The sequence below is a fragment of the Ranitomeya variabilis genome, chromosome 4 (assembly GCF_051348905.1).
Source record: "Ranitomeya variabilis isolate aRanVar5 chromosome 4, aRanVar5.hap1, whole genome shotgun sequence".
NCBI classification, from domain to species: Eukaryota; Metazoa; Chordata; class Amphibia; order Anura; family Dendrobatidae; genus Ranitomeya; species Ranitomeya variabilis.
This window is the reverse complement of record NC_135235.1, coordinates 185,340,074-185,361,431: the sequence shown is the minus strand read 5'-3', so window position 1 is coordinate 185,361,431 and position 21,358 is coordinate 185,340,074. Positions and strand designations below refer to the sequence as shown.

The following is a 21,358-nucleotide window of genomic DNA, read 5'->3' as shown; positions in this document are numbered from 1 at the left end:
ATGCTTTCTTTCCATCTAGCTCTGGGTTGACTCGGTCTGGGTGTCTAGCTCTGCTATGATTGACTCTGGGGCAAGCAGTAATTTTATGGACATCTCCTTTGCCCACAAACATGGGATACGTTCAGTGAAGAAGGCTACTCCTTTACAGATGGAGACTATGGATGGTTCCCTGCTAAACTCTGGACCAGTGGATCAGGAAACGGAGCATTTGAAGGTCCTTATGGGTAAAGATCATCAGGAGAGGCTGTCTTTTATGCTCATCTCTTCTCCCCACTTCCCCATTATTCTAGGGCTACCATGGCTGCAGGCTCAGAACATTACAAATTAGCTGGGAGACCAAGGAGCTGCATTTTCCAGAGAAACAGAAGGGTCCAGAAGTTTCAGCTTGTTCGGTTCCTAAGAGACCCACGTCAGTCTCTGAACTACTAGCTATATATCAGGAGTATGCAGATGTATGTGACAAGAGGAACGCTGACCAGCTTCCCCCTCACCGTCTATACGATTGTCCAATTGAATTATTGCCCGGAGCAGGAATACCCTTTGGTAAGATCTACCCTCTGGCAGGGCCCGGACTAAAGGTGTTGAAGGACTATATTGACGAAAATCTAGCCAAGGGCTTCATACGCCACTCTTCATTTCCTGCAGGTGCACCCATCTTCATTGTGAAGAAAAAAGATGGATCTCTTAGACCCTGCATAGATTATCGGGAACTGAATAAGGTTACTATTAGAAACCGTTATCCATTGCCATTGATCCCTGAGTTATTGGAGAGAGTACGGCATGCCAAGGTTTTTTTCTAAACTGGATCTCCATGGGGCCTATAATTTGGTCCATATTAGACCTATGGATGAATTGAAGACTGTGTTTAGGTCACGTTACGGACACTTTGAATATCTAGTTATGCTGTTTGGTCTGTGTAATGCCCCAACCACTTTCCAACACTTAGTGAATGACATTTTCAGGGATCTTTTGGATACATTTGTGGTGATTTATCTGGATGATATTTAGATTTTTTTTTCTAACTCCACAGAGGAACATCATGGACACGTAAGAATGGTCTTAGAATGCCTAAGACAGAACCATCTTTACATTAAACTTGAGAAGTGTGAATTCCATCGGACTAAAATTCAATTTTTGGGTGCAAGAGGACGACGGCCGTTTCGCGCTTGTGCGCTTCCACGGGTCCTGGACCCGTGGAAGCGCACAAGCGCAAAATGGCCGTCGTCCTCTTGCCTCCTCCTGCACCCCTCTCCCCACCAGCCGCCTCTCCACATCATGTCTGTGATTTCATATTCTGAATAAAGGACACTATTATGCAGCATCATCGGGTGAGTGCCACTTCTATTTCTTCATCGCTTGGATTTATATTACTAGTGGCGTTGAGCACCGCCCATACGCTGTTGATCATTGTGTGCCGCAGTGGTTCTAAGTAGAATCCTATACTTCCACGCTTCATCGTTTTGAAACTTCAGACTTTGGCGTTTCCATGATATATTAATTATTTAAGGACTACTACCTGGTGCCATTCGAGCTCCACATTTCTGCTTATACAATTTTTGGGCTATGTAATGTCTGCACAAGGAATCAGTATGGATGGAAGCAAGACCCAAGCCATCAAGTATTGGCCAGTTCCTAAGAATGTAAAGGAAGTGCAGCGCTTCATCGGGTTTGCCAATTTCTACAGATGTTTTATTAGGAATTTTTCTGAGGTAGTGTCACCTATCACACAACTTACCCGGAAAGAATCTAGCTTCACTTGGACCCCTCAAGCTCAAGAAGCATTTTCCAGTCTGAAGGATAAATTCACCACCGCTCCTATCCTAGTGCATCCCAACCCTGAACTTGCTTTTATAATAGAAGTGGATGCCTCAGACTGTGCCATCGGAGCTATATTCTCCCAGAGAACAGGTGAGAAGAATGTCTTGCATCCCTGTGCTTTCTATTCCCAGCGGTTATCTGCGGCTGAGAGGAACTATGATGTAGGCAATAGAGAATTGTTAGCTATTATTGCAATATTCAAGGAATGGAGACACTACCTTCCTGGAGCTGCAGAGCAAATAGTCGTTCTAACTGACCACCGCAACCTTGAATTTATAAGGACGGCTAAGTGCCTGACTCCTTGCCAGGCTTGTTGGAATCTTTTCTTAAGCAAATTTAATTTTGTAATCTCTTATAGGCCAGGATCACGCAATGGAAAGGCTGATGCACTCTCTAGGATTCATTCAACGGAGACCAGTCCATCTACTCCTCCTAAGACTATTCTTCCTGATTCTAGATTCCTGGGAGTGATTCATACCCAAGACCTACTTAAGGACATCAAGGAAGCATACCATTTGGATTCTTTGCTGGCACAACCTCCTCGGGACGTAAGTCTTGTCTATAAGAATGGTGTGTGGTTTCAGGGTCAAAGCCTGTATATACCTGAAACAGTCAGATTGAGAGTATTGCAACTTATACACGATTCTAAGATAGCTGGGCATAGAGGAGTTCTAAAGACACAGGAAATTCTTTCTCATTTCTTTTGGTGGCCCACTTACAGAAAGGACGTTCTAAACTATGTCACTTCATGTGAAGTTTGTGCGAGATGCAAGACAACACGTTCCTCGCCAATGGGTATATTGCAACCCCTACCCACCCCTTCCCGTCCATGGGGATCCATTTCCATGGATTTCATTGTGGAGTTGCCAACCTCTCAAGGGATGAACACCATTCTAGTGGTGGTGGATCGGTTAACAAAGGCGGCTCATTTTATTCCCTGCGTCGGTTTACCCATTGCTAAACAGACATCAGATTTAATGATTCAAAATGTGTTTCACGTGCATGGCATACCGGATGAGTTAATTTCTGATCAAGGGGTGCAATTCCCTTCAAAGGTTTTGGCAGACTTTTTGTGCCGCATTGGACATTAAAGTAAAGCTTTCTTCTGCTTTTCATCCCCAGACTAATGTACAAACAGAATGGACCAATCAGACCCTGGAACAGTATCTCCGCTGCTTTATCTGCCACCTACATGATGATTGGGTGGACTTTCTTCCACTGGCAGAGTTCTCCTATAATAACTTGAAGAGTGCCTCCACTAAGCAGTTTCCTTTTTACTCCAATCTAGGTTATCACCCTAACATTCTTCCTCAATTTCCCATAGACACGCCCTTGCCAGCTGTGGCTAAAAGAATCACATCTTTACAATGGAATATTGATCTTCTAAATGAAAATCTGGAATTGGCTCAGGAAAGGTATAAGAGAGCAGCAGATAAGTTTCGTAAACCTGCAACAGCTTTCAAGGTAGGAGACTTGGTCTGGCTATCAACTAAAAACCTTAAATTGAGAATCCCATCATCCAAATTGGGACATAAGTACATTGGACCCTATAAGATCAGTAAGATTGTAAGTGCCATTGCTTGTCGTCTTCAACTGCCCGGAACTATGAGAATTGACCCGGTCTTTCACATTTCCCCACTAAAGGCAGCAGTACCCAATACGTTTCCTGGACGTTCTTCTTCTCTTACTGATCCAGTGCTGATTGATGGTGAGGAGGAATTTGTGGTTGAGAAGATTCTGGATTCCAAATTATATAGGAATCAGATACAATATCTGATTAAATGGCAGGTGTTGGGGTGTGGTTGATATGTAATATCAGTCAAAAACAGGCATGCCCAATTCCGTATCAGCTGACAGGCTCTCAATCTGTGAGGTTCTCAATATCTTTGCTATATCTGCTATTTTCTGTTATTGAAACTTAACTTTTCCGTCGGCCATTTTGCTTTCTCCTGCTGCAGCTACTTTGCCCTGAGTCAGTATGGAGTTTCTAGCTTCTATGTTTCTGCCCTGTTCTCTGCCTCTTGCCTTTTTAAGCAGCCTCAGCTGTTCAATCAGTGCTTCTGAATCATGTCTACAGTTAGTCTGTGACCTGCTCCTGGAAGTCTTGGACTTCGTATTCCTTCCATCTCCTACTGTGGATCTCTGGGACACTTGTGGACACTGGAACTCTGCTGCATTCTAATCTACATTTGCAAGGGAAGTAACAGAGAGACTCTGAACCAGTTTGTGCTTAATGTTGAACTTAACGTTTACTCTGACCTGCCGTGTCTCCTGCCTGTGTACCTGCAATTGTGTAAAACCTTTTTCCCTGTGGCATACTTGTATGCAGTAATACAAGCAAGTCATAACTAAACCTGTGTCTACTGTGTTTTCCTCGCACCCAAGCACAAGACTCTAAATAGACTGTGTACAATATATCACACAATCACCCCAACTGTAGGGGGTAAAGAAGTGGAGGTTCTTCAGCCTGTGTGACAACAACTGCCACAGTGATGGAGGAGGAAGAATCAGAATCAGAAGATGTGGATGATGACGAGACCCGCTAGTCTGCATTTTAGCAAAATGACATTCCCAGATTAACGCACATTGATTGCGCAGAAGCAAGTTCATGCATGTAGTACTGAAATTATTATTTTTTTTTTTACTCTACTATGTCTTTTTTTTATTTGACAGCTAACATGATTTTTTAGATTTTTGAAGGTCTGAAAAAAAGACCCAAGATAGCATTCAAGGTTCTGCAGTTGGTGATTATAAGGTGTGCATGCTTGTTTTTGCCTCCCATTGACGTGAATGGTGTTCGGCTATGTTCGGTGAACATTCAACAAATTAATTGGCAAATATTGCAAATTCTGCGAACGTAATTTGAACCGAACATTGACATATTCGCTCATCTCTAGTTATTAGGCACTCTATGTAGTAAGGTTTCCAGTTATGGAGAGTGCCAAGCTAGTGTAGGCAGATTTATAGGTCATGCAATTTTCCCTTGGGAATTTATATAAGCAATCAGAGAGAAAGAAGACTGGAACTTAGAGCTCCTGATGTCTTTCTCGCTGAAGAGATTCTTTGCATTGACTGGTCTTACACACAGACAAAACCAGGTTTTAATCACTTGTAAAATGCTCTGCATTCAAAATAATTCTATATTTTGGGCCTGACACCCTTCTTATTGCCTTAACGACCGCCGATACGCCTTTTAACGGCAGCAGTTAAGGGTATTTAAAAAGTGTTTCATGCCCCCCAGAGTCCGATTTTCTCGAACATGAATCGGGTCGGTTTTTACCGACCCCTGGGTTGCGATTGTCGTTAATTAACCGTTTACTGGCAACCGCAAAAAAGCGTGATTTGCCATTTAATTTCTCTCCTATGATCTGATTGCACATCAGAGGAGAGGGAAATAGGGCCTCCGATCCCTCCAGATACTTACCGGTGTCTCCCAGTGTCCGTGGGTCCTCCCGCTTCCTCCCCCATTTGCGCCGCCATCTTTTCCTGGAAAAAAATGGCGGGCACATGCGTAGTGTGCCCGCCGAGATCTTCCGGTCGGTACTCAGCAGATCTCGGGGTCTCGGCTGCCGGGGGTAGCCGAGACCCCAAAGAACATAATTCGGGCCATTTTTTTTCCAAGCTGGTTTTGCGATCGCCACTACTAACAGTGTAGTGGCGGCCGCAAAAAAGTCCAATGTGCCGAGTAATTTCTCTCTCCTCTGATGTGATCGCACATCAAAGGATAGAGAAATGGAGTCCCGATTTCCCCCCCCCCCATACTTACCTGTGTCTCCCAGGGCTCCTCGGCCCTCCTACTTCCTCTCGTGGTCACCACCATCTTTATCAGGGAAAAAAATGGTGGGCGCAAGCGCAGTGCATCCATTGAGATCTGCCCGCAGGCCTATCAGTGATCAAAATAAAAAAATAGTAAACCCCCCCCCCCCTTTATCATCCCCTTAGTTAGGGAAAAGTAATAAAACAAAGAAAATGTATTTTCCCATTAGGGTTAGGGTTGGGGCTAAAATTAGGGTTAGCGTAAGGCTTTTTTTTACACTTACCGTAGTTTTGCGTCCCGTTTTTGCAGTCCCAATAGATTTCCATGGGGCCGCAAAAACGGGCCGCAATAATTCTACGGAGCCCTGTACACCGTATGGCCCTGAGGGCCGTATTTACGGCTGTGAAAAAATATCGAGTCTGCTCGATATTTTTCACAGCTAACGGACATGGCCTTCATTGTAATTCAATTTTGCAGACCTCCGTTTTTTTCCAATACTTTTGCCATAGCAAACCCGAAACATGGCAATCTGCAAGTTTTTTGCGGTCTGTTATTGCGGCACACTGTGAAAATTGCGGCAATAGAGCCCACAAAAAAGGCCCGGAATAACGGGTCGCAAAAAACTCGGTAAGTGTAAAAGCCTTAGGTTTGGGATTAGGGTTAGGCTTGGGATTAGGGTTATGGATGGGATTAGGGTTAGGTTTGTGATTAGGGTTAGGTTTGAGATTAGGGTTAGGATTAGGGCTATTGGTGTGTTGGAATGAGGGTTAGGTTTGTGGTTAGGGTTATGGTTAGGGTTGGGATAAGGGTTAGGGGTGTGTTGGGGTTAGGGTTGTGATTAGGAATAGGGTTGGGATTAGGGTTAGGGGTATGTTGGGGTTAGGGTTGTGATTAGGATTATAGTTAGGGTAGGGATTAGGGTTAGAGGTGTGTTGGTTTTACAGTTGGAGTTCGAATTGGGGTTTTTCACTGTTTAGGTACATCAGGGGGTCTCCAAATGTGACATGGCTCCACCATTGATTCCAGCCAATTTTGTGTTGAAAAAGTCAAATGGTGCTCCCTCCCTTCTGAACTCTGCCGTGCACTCAAACAGTTGTTTACCCCCACATATGGGGCTTCAGAGTACTCAGGACAAATTGGACAACAACTTTTGGGGTCCAGTTTCTCCTGCTACCCTTGGGAAATAAAAAAAAAATGGGGGCTAAAAAATTATTTTTGTGACAAAAAAAAATATTTTTTATTTTCACGGCTCTGTGTTATAAACTTCTGTGAAGCACTTGGGGGTTCAAAGTGCTCACCACATATCTAGATAAGTTCCTTGGGGGGTCTATTTCCCAAAATGGGGTCACTTGTGGGGAGTTTCTACTGTTTAGGCACATCAGGGGCTCTGCAAACACAACATGACGCCACAGACTATTTCATCAAAGTTTGCATTCCAAAACATCACTACTTCTCTTCCGAGCTCTGCTGTGCCCCCAAACAGTGGCCCTCCCCCACAGATGGGGTATCAACATACTCAGGTCCAATTTCTCCTATTACCCTTGAGAAAGTAAAAATTTTGGCGTGAAAAGATCATTTTTGTGGAAAATATATGATTTTTCATTTTCACGCTCTACGTTATAAACTTCTGTGAAGCACTTTGGGGTTTATAGTGCTCACCACAAATCTAAATAAGCTCCTTGGGGGTCTATTTTCCAAAATGGGGTCACTTGTGGGGGGGTTTTACCGTTTAGTTACATCAGGGACTTTGCAAATGCAACATTCCAACAAAGTCTGCATTTTAAAACATCACTACTTCCCTTCTGAGCCCCGCTGTGCACCCAAACAGTGCCCCCCCACATATGGGGTATCGGCGTACTAAGGACAAACTGGACACCAACTTACGGGGTCCAATTTCTCCTGCTACCATTGTGAAAGTAAAAAATTGCGGGCAAAAAATAATAATTTTTGCGGAAACAATTTTTTTTTTATTTTCACGGCTCTATGTTATAAACTTCTGTGAAGCACTTGGGGGTTCAAAGTGCACACCGTACTTCTAGATAAATTCCTTAAGGGGTCTAGTTTCCAAAATAGTGTCAATTGTGGGGGTTTCCACTATTTGGGCACATCAGGGGCTCTCAAAATGCAATATGGCGTCCGATCTAAATTCCAGCCAATTCTTCATTGAAAAGTCAAAAGGTGCTCATTCCCTTCTGAGCTCTGCCGTGCACCCAAACAGTGCTTTACCCCCACATGTGGGGTATTGGCGTACTCAGGACAAATTTCTCAACAACTTTTGTGGTCTATTTTCTCCTATTACCCTTGTGAAAGTAAAAATTTGGGGGTGAAAATATCATTTTTGTGGAAAAAATCTGATTTTTTATTTTAACGGCTCTACGTTATAAACTTCTGTGAAGCATTTGAGAGTTCAAAATGCACACCACACATGTAGATAAGTTCCTTAAGGGGTCTAGTTTCCAAAATGGTGTCACTTGTGGGGGGTTTCCACTGATTAGGCACATCAGGGGCTCTCTAAACACAACATGGCATCCGATCTCAATTCCAGCCAATTCTGCATTGAAAAAGTCAAACTGCAGTCCTTCCCTTCCAAGCTCTTCCATGTGCTCAAACAGTGGTCTACCCCCACATATGGGGTATTGGCGTACTCAGGACAAATTGCACAACATCTTTGGTGGTCTAATTTCTCCTGTTACCATTGTGAAAATAAAAATTTTGGGGCGAAAAATCATTTTTGTGGAAAAAATAAAATTTTTTATTTTCATGGCTCTACGTTATAAACTTCTGTAAAGCACTTGGGGGTTAAAAGTGCTCACCACACATCTACATAAGTTCCTTAAGGGGTCTAATTTCCAAAATGGTGTCGCTTGTCGGGGGTTTCCACTGGTTAGGCATATCAGAGGCATCCTAAACACAACATGGTGTCCTATCTCAATTCCAGCCAATTCTGCGATGAAAAAGTCATTCGACACTCCTTCTCTTCCAAGCTCTGCCGTGCGCCAAAACAGTGGTTTACCCACACAAATGGGTATCGGCATATTCAGGAGAAATTGCACAACAAATTTTGTGGTTCATTTTCTCTTTTTACACTTGTGAAAATAAAAAAAAATGATTCTGAAGTAAAATGTTTGTAAAAAAAAAAAAAAAAGTTAAATGTTAATTTTTTTCCTTCCACAAAGGGTTAAAGGCTAAAGGGTTAATAAAATTCTTGAATGTGGTTTTGAGCACCTTGAGGGGTGTAATTTTTGGAATAGCATCACTTTTGGGTATTTTCTGTCATGAACACCCCTCAAAGTGACTTTAAATGTGAGATGGTCCCTAAGAAAAAAATGGTTTTCTAAATTTTGTTGTAAAAATGTGAAATTGCTGGTCAACTTTTAACTCTTATAACTTCCTAACAAAATTGTTTCCAAAATTGTGCTGATGTAAAGCTGACATGTTGGAAATGTTATTTATTAACTATTTTGTGCGGCATATCTTTGATTTAAGGGCATAAAAATTAAAAGTTTGAAAATTGCAAAATTTTAAATTTTTTTGCTATATTTCCGTTTTTTCATAAATAAACGCAAGTCATATCGAATAAATTTTACCACTATCATTAAGTAAACTATGTCACGAAAAAACATTCTCAGAAATCAGCAGGATCCGTTAAAGCATTTCAGAGTTATAACCTCATAAATAGTGTTGAGCGATACCATCCGATACTTTCGTATCGGTATCGGAAAGTATCGGCCGATACCGGCAAAGTATCGGATCTAATCCGATACCGATACCCGATACAAATACAAGTCAATGGGACTCAAGTATCGGACGGTATCCCTGATGGTTCCCAGGGTCTGAAGGAGGGGAAACTCTCCTTCAGGCCCTGGGATCCATATTAATGTGTAAAATAAAGAATTAAAATAAAAAATATTGATATACTCACCTCTCCGACGCAGCCTGCACCTTACCGAGGGAACCGGCAGCCTTCTTTGCTTAAAATGCACGCGTTTACTGCCTTCCGTGACGTCACGGCTTCTAGGCATTCAGGACCTGAAAATTACATCACGGCTTGTTGTGATTGGTCGTGTCGCAGTCACATGGGCGGCACGCGACCAATCAGAAGCCGTGACGTCACGGAAGGCAGTAAACGCGCGCATTTTAAGCAAAGAAAGCTGCTGGTTCCCTCGGTAAGGTGCAGGCTGAGTCGGAGAGGTGAGTATATCCCTATTTTTTATTTTAATTCTTTCTTTTACACATTGATATTAATCCCGATACCGATTCCCGATATCACAAAAGTTTTGGATCTCGGTATCGGAATTCCGATACCCGCAAGTATCGGCCGATACCCGATACTTGCGGTATCGGAATGCTCAACACTACTCATAAAGTGATAGTGGTCAGAATTGTAAAAATTGGCTTGGTCATTAAGTACCAAATTGGCTCTGTCACTAAGGGGTTACTTGATTCCTTACATGTTTTTATTGGTTTTATCAATACTAATTGACTTTGTCCTTGGTCCAATAATTTTGCCAATTTGTTGCCATTTGTTTTTTTTAATTAATGGAGTTAATTTTACACACGTCAGCACTGTTTTTTTCAAATTGCTCTCTCATATTCATAATCTCTCCGTTTGATGCCTCCAAGTTAGACACCAAGATTTATTCCACAAGCCAACGGTTCTAAACAGTCTTGAACTGGCCAGCAGGGGAACATGATAGTTCTCTGGAAGGCTCCTCTGAAGTAGTGCTGATGAGCACTTGATTCATTATTTACAGAAAAAAAAGACATAATCTAATCATTCAGTAAACAGGCTAGCAAAATTAATTTTATATAGAAGCAAAAGTAAATTTGCGTACTAGGGTCAGGTCATTTTTGCATGCAGCTGAACAGTGGGGCCAAATAGTCATTGTTATTGGTGGGCCTTTGTCAAGCCAGTCTAACACTAATTTTTAATATTTGTGGAAATGTTGTCAAAGTCAGAAACACACATTAGCTTGTAAATAAAATACATATCTTTACTTTGTTTATAAAATATTGTAAGAAAAGAGAAAACATGAAGAGAAATTGTGAAGAAACACTGACCATGCAGAAGAACCATATTATCTAAAATGAAATGATTTGTATTTAAACTTTGAATTTAATAATCATTTACCTGATTTTGGATACGTTATATTATAGATGTCATCATCTCTAACTTGAAATTCATTTTCTATAAACTCCAGATCTTCCTTAGAGGTTGATATTTTTGGGAAAAGGACTCCCTTGTATTCAATGTACATATCCGACATGTCTTACTTTAAAAGAAATAAAAAATGTGGTCATAATAAGGTAATTTGCATACTTCGAGATATTGAAAAACAACACAAAGTTCACAGAGTAAGTTCCTTTATCTCTTTAGACTTTAGAATGGAAACTGTCACTTACCGTACCCCAACTTAGGCGCTAACTTCAGTTACTAGGTGTAACATGCAAATATGATCAACATTTATCTCCTGAACAATTCGCTTACTGAGCACGAGAGGCTGGATTACTAAAGAGGCATCTTGTCAGGCACCATGAAGATATCAGTGGTTGGTACTTATGTCTCACCTGAACCTGAAGCAGTTATGGGTGTTTTTTTACTACCATAAACTTTATGGAAGTTACATTTTCATTCAATTTATGAGTTTTCAGTCGCAGGCATTGTGACTGCAGAATGTATAAAGGCATCTGTTCCCGAGGCACTTTGGAAATATATCTTCACACATTGCTTTGTACGTCCGTATGCAGTTAGTTTTTTAAGGAACTCAAATACAGACATATGCACACCCATTAAATTCAGTAGTGGTGCGCACATGTAAGATTTTTCACACTGACCACGTGTCTGCATGGAAACCCGCAGACATGACATTTTTTTCTGTGCAGCACGGACAAAATGCATGGTGTACTTTTGATGACACAGGGATGACAGATCAGCCCAACCAGGAGACAATGATGGGAGTAGTATTCAGCAACCGGTGCCTGGGAGAAGAGGTACAGTTCACACTGATCCCTGGCATCAGCACCTGCTGAAGGCAGCCCTTATCATTGTTTCCTATCCATGTCTCCTTGAGGTCACCGATATTCATTAAGCCACCCATAGTGAAGTAAGAGAACTCTATGACATTACCGCCCATCACTGAGCCGCGTATGCAGCACCTTATTTATTCTGCTCTTCATCCTGGACAGTCGCAACTTGGCACCATCCAGGTTATAAAGCACTTATCGCTGAGATCGATTTGCGGTGTGGGACAGGTGAGGGATATGGTGATTTATTATTTTTCAGGTTTTTTTACAATAGACAAGGGCTTCAATGGCATGAGCGTAGGGTGATTATAATGTGTTTTTTTATTTTTAAATTCATGTTTTAAACAGGGTGTTTGTATTCTTTCAAATAAAGGACTTTATTCTTGCTGTTTCTTTATTTACAATATGACTATGGGGTTAGTAATGAAGAGGCATCTGATACACACCTTTCCATTACTAACTGCTGGGCTTGGAGCCACCTGACAATACAAAAGTGACATCAACTCCCCAACCCTATTAACCCTATTACCCCACTTGCCACCGCCTTAGGGCAAGTGGAAAGGGTGATGCTAAGAGCCACATTTTGCTCATCTTATTGATGCACCATTTCTTGGGTAACTGAGAGCTGATATTTGTAGCCTGGTACTGGGCAATATCTCTAAACCCTTCCCAATATATGAATATCAACCCACAGCTGTCTGTTTAGCCTTTGCTGGTTTGACTTTATAGGGGCACCCTGTGTAATTTTTTTTTCTGTGGTCCCTGTAAATTCACTAGGAAATGCTAAACAAACAGCTTTAAGCTGTTATTAATAGCCTGGGAACCTTATGGGATATTGTCCTTTGCCCCAGGTTATTAACATCAGCCCCCAGCCGTAGACTTTCCCTCTGCTGGTTTTGAAATTTGTGCTGGAGCCCACACTGTTTTTTAATTTAACTATTTATTTCACACAGGAGGTACACAGTGGAGGTGGAATACAACTTTCATCATTGTCTCATGGTCACGTTGAACTCTTTGCGAGCAGGAGACAATGCCTTCAGCAGCTGCCAGTGCCTGGAATCAGCGCATTCTTTCCTGATTCTTCCCAGGTGTCATTACCTATCACACTGATTTGACACACTGACATACGGACAGCAAACTCGGACGCACAGATGGCACATGGACTGCACACAGATGTCACATATGCACACATGAACGTGGACCATAGATCTCACCAGCATTGGTTTTTCTTGTACAGGAATCACCAGGATGTGTGAAGGAGACCCTACAAGCAGTATTGCAGGAATCTGAGGAAGTACTGGGGCTATGAGTGAGACAAAATAGCATGATTGCAGCAGGGTACTAAATTTATCCAATCTCGCTGAGCCACAAATTACAACATTTGCTATTCAACTAATTGCAGTAACAACTACTTTTACTTAGCAGTAGGTTAATGGTATCACCAAGATTTATAATCCCCACATTGGCCAGAAGCAGATGGAAAGAGCGATCATTCCTAATTGCCGCAAACTTTCTTGTCTTTTCTTGATATGCTGCAAGCTACAGTAGTGCCATGCTGCTGATTTCCCACATTGCAGACTATCTCTTACATTTTCCCAGAACAAGCTAGAGTCAGATTCTTTCTTTTATTAGGTTGTGTGGGTCTACAAGTGTTCAATCCACAAATCCTGATAAACCAACAGTTCTTTTTAGGGCTAATTTGGGGGTACGTAGATTGCAGTGCTAGGTAGGCAGGGGACTCTATGTGCGCAAATCCACATCAGTGCAAAGCATGCAGGCACTGTATGTGAGTATATTGATCTCACTTAAAGAAGTTGTCCACTACAATAAAAAAACATTTTTTCATTTCATTTTTCTGTAGCAGCATATCTTCAGTGCTGGATCCATCACCTGGATTCCATGATGCATTGCACTGCCACTAAGCACGAACCTACCACACCCACTCCAAAATACACCCAAACCCCTCCCTCCTCTATCTTCAAAAAGATTTGTGATGTCATTTCTGTCCAAACTCCTCTTTTACATTTGTCCAACCCACACTCCATTATACACAAATAGATGCATAATAGATAGATAGATATGTAGATATAATAGATATATATGTAGATATGGGATAGATAGATAGATAGATAGATAGATAGATAACAAATAGATAGATGAATACATACAGAGATATATCTATATATCTATGTCTATTGCCATAGATATGTCCATATCCATGTTTCTAAACCCCTTCACCCCTGGAGCTTTTTTCGTTTATCGCTCCCCTTCTTTCCAGAGCCATAATTTTTCCATCAATATGGCCATGTGAGGGCTTATCTTTTGCGGGACAAGTTCCACTTTTGAACGACACCATTTGTTTTACCATGTCGTGTAACAGAAAATGTTAAAAAAAAGTCAAAGTGCGATGAAATTGCAAAAAAAGTGCAAATCCCACACTTGTTTTTTTCTTGGCTTTTTTGCTAGGTTCACTAAATGCTAAGGCTGTGTGCACATGCTGAGGATTTGATTGCAGATCTGCAGGGTTTTTTGCTGCACAGCATTGCATTGAATCCGCATTGTAGTGCTCAACCAATGTAAGTCTATGGGAGCCGCAGACTTGTTGTGCACATGCTGCGGGAAAAGCCGCACCGAAATGCAGCTTTTTTTTCCGCAGCATGTCGTTTCTTTTGTGCCGAACTGCAACGTTTCTGCATCCATAGACTTTCATTGAGTCAGGCACACCCGCAGCAAAACCACAGATGGAAAAAAGGTCTGCAGTTTAGATGCGGATGTGGGTCCAAGAAATGCTGCAGTTCGGGAGGAGGGAAGTGTGTGGGAGGTGACGGGGTGCGTGTGTGTGTGTGCTGTTCGGATGTGTGCGGCGCTGTGCATGACTGTTCAGGTGTATGCAGGGTCTGCGGGCTGTTTGGATGTGTGCAGCACTGTGCGGGACTGTTCGGGTGTGTGCAGGACTGTTCGGGTGTGTGCGGGACTGTTCGGGGGTGTGCGGGACTGTTCGGGGGTGTGCGGGGCTGTGCAGGGGGTCTTTTGGGGTGTGTGGGCAGGCATCATTCGATTGGACTACAAGTACTCAGCATCCAATCTGCAGCTAATTCGGATATAATCCGGACAGTGGACATGCACCCTACACTATCCATACATTTATCAATAGATATATCTATCCAGATATATCTATAGATAGATCTAGGAATAGATAGATATATGCATCTATAGGTCTATCTATATGTAGCTCTGTCTATCCATTTCATCTATATGTCTATCTATCTGTGTGTAATTGAGTGTGGGTTGGACAATTGCAAAAGAGGAGGTTGGACAATAATGACATCAAAAATCTTTTTTTGTTCAATAATACATCTTTATTTAGCTTTCAAAAACACATACACAAACGCACAAAAAACACGCAAAAACTGCACCAAAAAATTTTAAAAATGCATCAAAAGCGTGCAAAAACTGCATCAAAACTGCACCAAAAACTGCATCAAAAACACACCAAAAACTGCATTAAAACCACACCAACAGCAGCATCAAAACTGCACCAAAAACTGCATCAAAACCGCACCAACAGCAGCATCAAAACTGCACCAAAAACTGCATCAAAACCACACCAAAAACGGCATCAAAACCGCACCAACAGCAGCATCAAAACCGCATCAAAAACTGCATCAAAACCGTGCCAAAAGCTGCATCAAAACCGCACCAACAGCAGCATCAAAACCGCACCAACAGCAGCATCAAAACCACACCAAAAACTGCATCAAAACCGCACCAAAAACTGCATAAAAACCGAACCAACAGCAGCATCAAAACCGCACCAAAAACTGCATCAAAACCGCACCAAAAACTGCATCAAAACCGCACCAAATACTGCATCAAAACTGCACCAAAAACTGCATAAAAAACCATCAAAAACCTGAATCAAAACCACGCAAAAACTGTACCAAGCACTGCATCAAAACCACACAAAAAACCCGCATCAAAACCATGCAAAAAACATGAAAAAAACGTGAAAAAAATGCATCCAAAACGCAGCTGCATTTTCTGCAAGGCGATGCAGATTTTGTGCAGAAAATTCTGCACCCAAATCTGCAACGTGTGCACACAGCATAAAACTGACCTGCCATTATGATTCTCCAGGTCATTACAAGTTCATAGACCCCAAACACGTCTAGGTTATTTTTTATCTATGTGGTAAAAATTTTTTCAAAACTTTGCTAAAAAGAAATAAAATAATTGCGCCATTTTCCGATACCCATAGCGTCTATATTTTCTGAGATATTGGGTCCGGTGAGGGCTAAGTTTTTGCGAGCCAAGGTGACGTTTTTAATGATACCACTTTTGTGCAGATACGTTCTTGTGATTGCCTATTATTGCATGTTAATGCAATGTCGCGGCAATCAAAAAAACATAATTTTGGCTTTTGATTTTTTTTTCTCGCTACGCCGTTTAGCGATCATGTACATTTTTTTGGTTGTAGTGAAAACAGATGACATGTTGTGGCTTTGAAGTGGGCTCACTGCCAAAGCCCACCTCAAAGTGTGGGGATACTGCCAGCTGACGTACTATTCCGTCAGCTGGCAGAAAGGGATTAATGAACAATATGTTTCATTTAAAAAAAAATGAAAAAAAAAATGGCGTGGGCTCCCGTGAAATTTTCTGCGCCAGAGGGTGAAAGCCGACAGCCGGGGGCCAATATTTGTAGCCTGATATGAATATCAGCCCGCAGCTGTCTGCGTAGCCTTTACTTGCTAAAATAGGGGGACCCCCAAAAAAATGACGTGGGGTCCCCCTATATTTTATAGCCAGAAAGGCTACGCAGACAGCTGCGGGCTGATATTCATAGCCTAGAGAGGGGCCATGGATATTGCCCCCCCCCCTGGCTACAAATACCAGTCCGCAGCCGCCCCAGAAATGGCGCATCTGTAAGATGCGCCAATTCCGGCACTTAGCCCCTCTCTTCCCACTCCCGTGTAGTGGTGGGATATGGGGTAATAAGGGGTTAATGTCACCTTGCTATTTTAAGGTGACATTAAGCCGGGTTAATAACGGAGAGGCGTCAATAAGAGGTCTATCCGTTATTAATCCAATAGTAATAAAGGGTTAATAAAACACACACACATTAGGAAAAAAGTATTTTAATACTCTTCATTTCACCATACTTACCATACTTCAGCGCCTGCAAAAAACGTAAAATAATAAACCGTATACTACCTGTCCATCGTAGTCCAGTTAATATCGAGTGTCCCACGACGATCTCCCCTATAGAACAGTGACATCGGGTGATGTCACTGCTCTAAAGGACCTTCAGTGACACACTGACAGGAGACATGGCTCCTGCAGTGCATCACTGAGAGGTTACTATAGTTCACTAGTCTCACTTTATGGCAAAAAGCTGCGTGGGAACTTTCTCACACAGCAATGCCAAAAGTGAGACTAGGGACTATTTTCTCATAGGGGCATAGGAATACATTGTGGAGAATACATTGTGGAAGGATACCTTCCATCATTGTATTCCTGGAGCCCCTGGAGAGCGGTCGCATCAGCTGATGCTGCTGCTCTCCACGGGAGATCGTCGAGGGACACTCGTTTTAATTGGATTTCTGCGGATCAGGGAGTATATTGTTTGTTTATTATTTTAATATTTTTTACAGGTGACACTGGCCTCAGGGAACAAAATGACAAGTGATGGTGAGTATGTACTCTGTTATATGTACTGTATGTCTATATGTATGTTGTATGTATGTACTGTATGTACTGTATGTGGCATGTCGCATGCTGAATGTCGTCGCATGGTGCATGTCGCATGTTTTCACATGTTGCATGTCGCATGGTGCATGTCGTCGCATGGTGCATGTCGTTACATGTCGCATGCTGCATGTCATATGTCACATGTCATCGCATGGCGCATGTCATCACATGCTGCATGTCGTCGCATGCTGCATGTCGTCGCATGGTGCATGTTGTCACATGTCGGCGCATATCACCGCATGTCGCATGGTACATGTCGGTACATGTCGCATGCTGCATGTCACATGTCGCATCTTGCATGGCGCATGTTGTCACATGTCACATGCTGCATGTCACATGGTGCATGCTGCATGTCGCATGGTGCATGTTGCATGGTGCGTGTCGCAAGTTATCACATGTCGCATGCTGCATGTTGCCACATGATGCATGTTGCCACATGTTGCATGTCGCATGGTGCATGTTCTGTATGTGTGTTCTATGTATGTATGTACTGTATATGTGTGTTTTTTTTTCTTTTACATTCAACACATTAGCCGGATGATGGGACTACTACCGTCCCATCATTGGCTAATGTGTCACTCACTGTCACTGTAGCAGGCAGAGCCCGATGGGACTTGTAGTCCCATCGGACGATGCCTGCACACAGAGATGCCGCCACCACCACTGCACAGCCCCACAGACCCCGCACACTCCAGCATTCACCGTGCAGACCCCCGCCATTGCACCGGCCACCATCACCGCACCGGCCGCCGCCATGGCACAGGCCGCCGATGCCGACGCACCGGCCGCCGATGCCGATGCACCGGACGCCGCCACTGGAACCGGCTGCCACCGCCGACGCACCGGACGCCGACGCACCGGACGCCGACGCCAATGCACCGGCCACCGCCATGGCACCAGCCGCCGACGCACCGGCCGCACATCTCGGCACATGAGCGTGGCTGGCTAGCAGATCCCAGCACAGACATCAACACAGCCCTGCCCGCCCCCAGCACAGCCACACCTGCCCCATCACAGCCCCACCTGCCCCATCACAGCCCCGCAGGCTGACCACAGCACCACCCACAGCCCAGTCACTCTTGAGTGACTGCTGACTGTGTGGCTGGGTCACGCCTGTTGCTGGCGTCACGTCAATTTCCAGAGTCTGGAAATTGATGTGACGTCGGCGAAAATTAGCGGTGGCTGTAGCCTGGGGGTCACGTGACCTGGACTCAGCCGCCATAGTGCCGCTCACAGGCGAAAACGGCAACAGAAGGTATTTACACAATTCATTATGGGCCCCGGGGGGATACATTGGGGGTTAACTGAATGTAGTGGACAACCCCTTTAATACATCAAAAGGCTCCATTACTATCTGCTGCTGTGTATTTTATGTATACGTAGCTGCAGGTATCCATGGCTATATTTTTTATTTTTTTTGCACCTTATACCTACTAATATTATGACAAAGCAATCCATAGCCCCCTTTTTACTACATTTATTCACTTGGTCGCACTGCAGACTACAGCCAGGTCATTTCAATTCAAGAGCATGAAAATCTATACATTCCACTTTTTGTCTGTCTGCTACCCTTGCTCTATACCGTATTTTGGGGTTTAAAATTTTTTAAAAACTCCAGGCCACATGTAAAGAGTCTGATGTCACAGTCAGATGGCCAGTCTATCTGTGATGTCCAAATCCTTGCTTTTCAGGCAAACATTCCAGTTTTTTGTCTGTCTGCTACTGTTATTCAATACAGTATTTTGTGGTTACATTTTTTTAAAAACATCCAGGCCACATAATGAAACAGTCGGTTATCTCTGTCAGACGCCCGGTCTATCTGTCGTGTCCAAATCCTTGCTTTTCAGGCACCAATTCCAGTTTTTTGTCTGTCTGCTTCCGTTGTTCAATACAGTAATTTGTGGTTAAATTTTTTTTTGAAAATCCAAGCCACATATTGAAACAGTCTGTTATCTCTGTCAGACGCCCGGTCTATCTGTGGTCTCCATATCCTTGCTTTTCAGGCATACATTCTAGTTTTTTGTCTGTCTGGTGCATTTTTTCAATACAGTAATTTGTGGTTAAATTTTTTTTAAACAATCCAGGCCACATAATGAAACAGTCTATTATCTCTGTCAGATGCCAGGTCTATCTGTAGTGTCCAAATCCTTGCTTTTCAGGCACCAATTCCAGTTTTTTGTCTGTCTGCTACCGTTCTTCTATACAGTAATTTGTGGTTAAAAATATTTTAAAAAATCCAGGCCACATATTGAAACAGTCTGTTATCTCTGTCAGATGCCCGGTCTATCTGTGGTGTCCAAATCCTTGCTTTTAACGCATAAATTACAGTTTTTTGTCTGTCTGCTACCATTGTTCAATACAATCTTTCATGGTTGATTTAAAAAAAAAAATCCAGGCCACATATTGAAATAGTCCGTTATCTCCGTCAGATGCCCGGATTATCTGTGGTGTCCAAATCCTTGCTTTTCAGGCATACATTCCATTTTTTTGTCTGTCTGCTACCATTGTTAAATACAGTAATTTGTGGTTACATTTTTTTAAGAAAAATTCAGGCAACATATTGAATATTATCTCTGTCAGACGCCTCCTCTATCTGTGGTTTAAAAATTGTTGCATTTCAGTGCTCCTTTGAACTGGTTTTGGTGTGTCTTTCCCTATTTATTAATAACATTTGTTACAAACAAAATCAAAAAGTTACCAACATTCCATTGAATTAAAATTGTGTTATTCAGCACACTGATCACATATAAGTTTTCTCAAAATTAATCCATTTGTATTGAACTTTTAAAATATTTCAGCAGTCCATGTAATATGGGCAAGGCAAGGGGCAAAGGATGGGGAATTGGACGTGATGCTGATGGTGCATGCAGAGGATGAGGCCGTGGCCAAGCTGAAAGTGGGCCACAACAAAGACCCACATCTTCTCGCTCGACCTTCCTGTCCCAGTTTCAAGGAGACTGCAGCCCTCCTATTGAAGCCAGAGCAGTATGAAACAGTTGTTGATTGGATAGAGGATAATGCTTCCAGTCACTTAGCCACCACCACATCTTCCATCAGGCCACTGTACTAAAATTTTCAAATTTCTTGTCTGCTTGTGCTCGAAATGTTGCCTTTGCAGCCTGATGGCGGCAGCTGTCCCAAGGTACTCGGTCCCTAGTTGCCACTATTTCTCCCGGTGTGCCGTACCGGCATTACACCAGCGTGCATCCCACAACATTACCCATGCCCTCAACAATGCAGTTACTGGGAAAGTCCATCTATCCAGGGACACATGGACAAGTGTTGTGGGCAGGGACAGTACATCTCACTGATGGCACACTGGCTTAACCTAGTGGAAGCTGGGACCAAGTCGGACCTTGGGATGGAACACATCCTCCCAACGCCGAGGATTGTGGGCCCTACATCAATCAAGGTTGCCCCCACAGTCTGCAGCTCCTGCAACTCCTCCTCCTCTTCAGCCTCCATCTTTGAAATGAGCTCATCAGTCAGAAGCTGGAATCACTGCAGCACTGCCTCAGCCAAGCAGCGACAGGCTGTGCTGAAGCTAATCTGCTTAGATGACAAACCACACAATGCTGAAGAATTGTGGACAGCGCTGAAAGAGCAGTCAGATTTTTGGCTGACACTGCTGAACTTAGTCAGGCATAGTCGTGTGTGACAATGGCCGGAACCTGGTGGCGGCTTTGAGGCAAGGTGAGGTCACAAACGTACCTTGCCTGGCCCATGTGCTTAACCTCGTCATTCAACGTTTTCTGAAAAGCTACCCGAAGCTGCCAGATCTGCTAGTGAAAGTAAACCGCCTGTCTGCCCATTTTAGAAAGTCAGCTACAGCTTCAAGCACCCTTGCCTGCTTCAGCAGCATTTGCAGCTTCCGGCTCACCGACTGGTGTGTGATTTCCCCACGCTTTGGAACTCTACACTGCATATGTTGGAAATGATTTTTGAGCAGAAGAGGGCAGTTGTTGACTACCATTATCAACAAGGTCGTCGTTATTCAGTTCAGACTCCACA

General features: G+C 43.1%; 1 protein-coding gene across 1 annotated transcript in view; it reads right to left on the bottom strand.

Annotated features, from left to right (window-relative positions):
* Nucleotides 1-21,358, bottom strand: part of LOC143770144 (sulfotransferase 2B1-like) — a 448,155-nt gene that overhangs the window by 249,805 nt on the left and 176,992 nt on the right. The window contains exon 2 of the mRNA XM_077259474.1: nucleotides 10,707-10,848. Coding sequence (XP_077115589.1) covers nucleotides 10,707-10,842 — 136 coding nt within the window. The 5' untranslated portion in view covers nucleotides 10,843-10,848. The remainder of the gene's footprint in view (nucleotides 1-10,706; nucleotides 10,849-21,358) is intronic.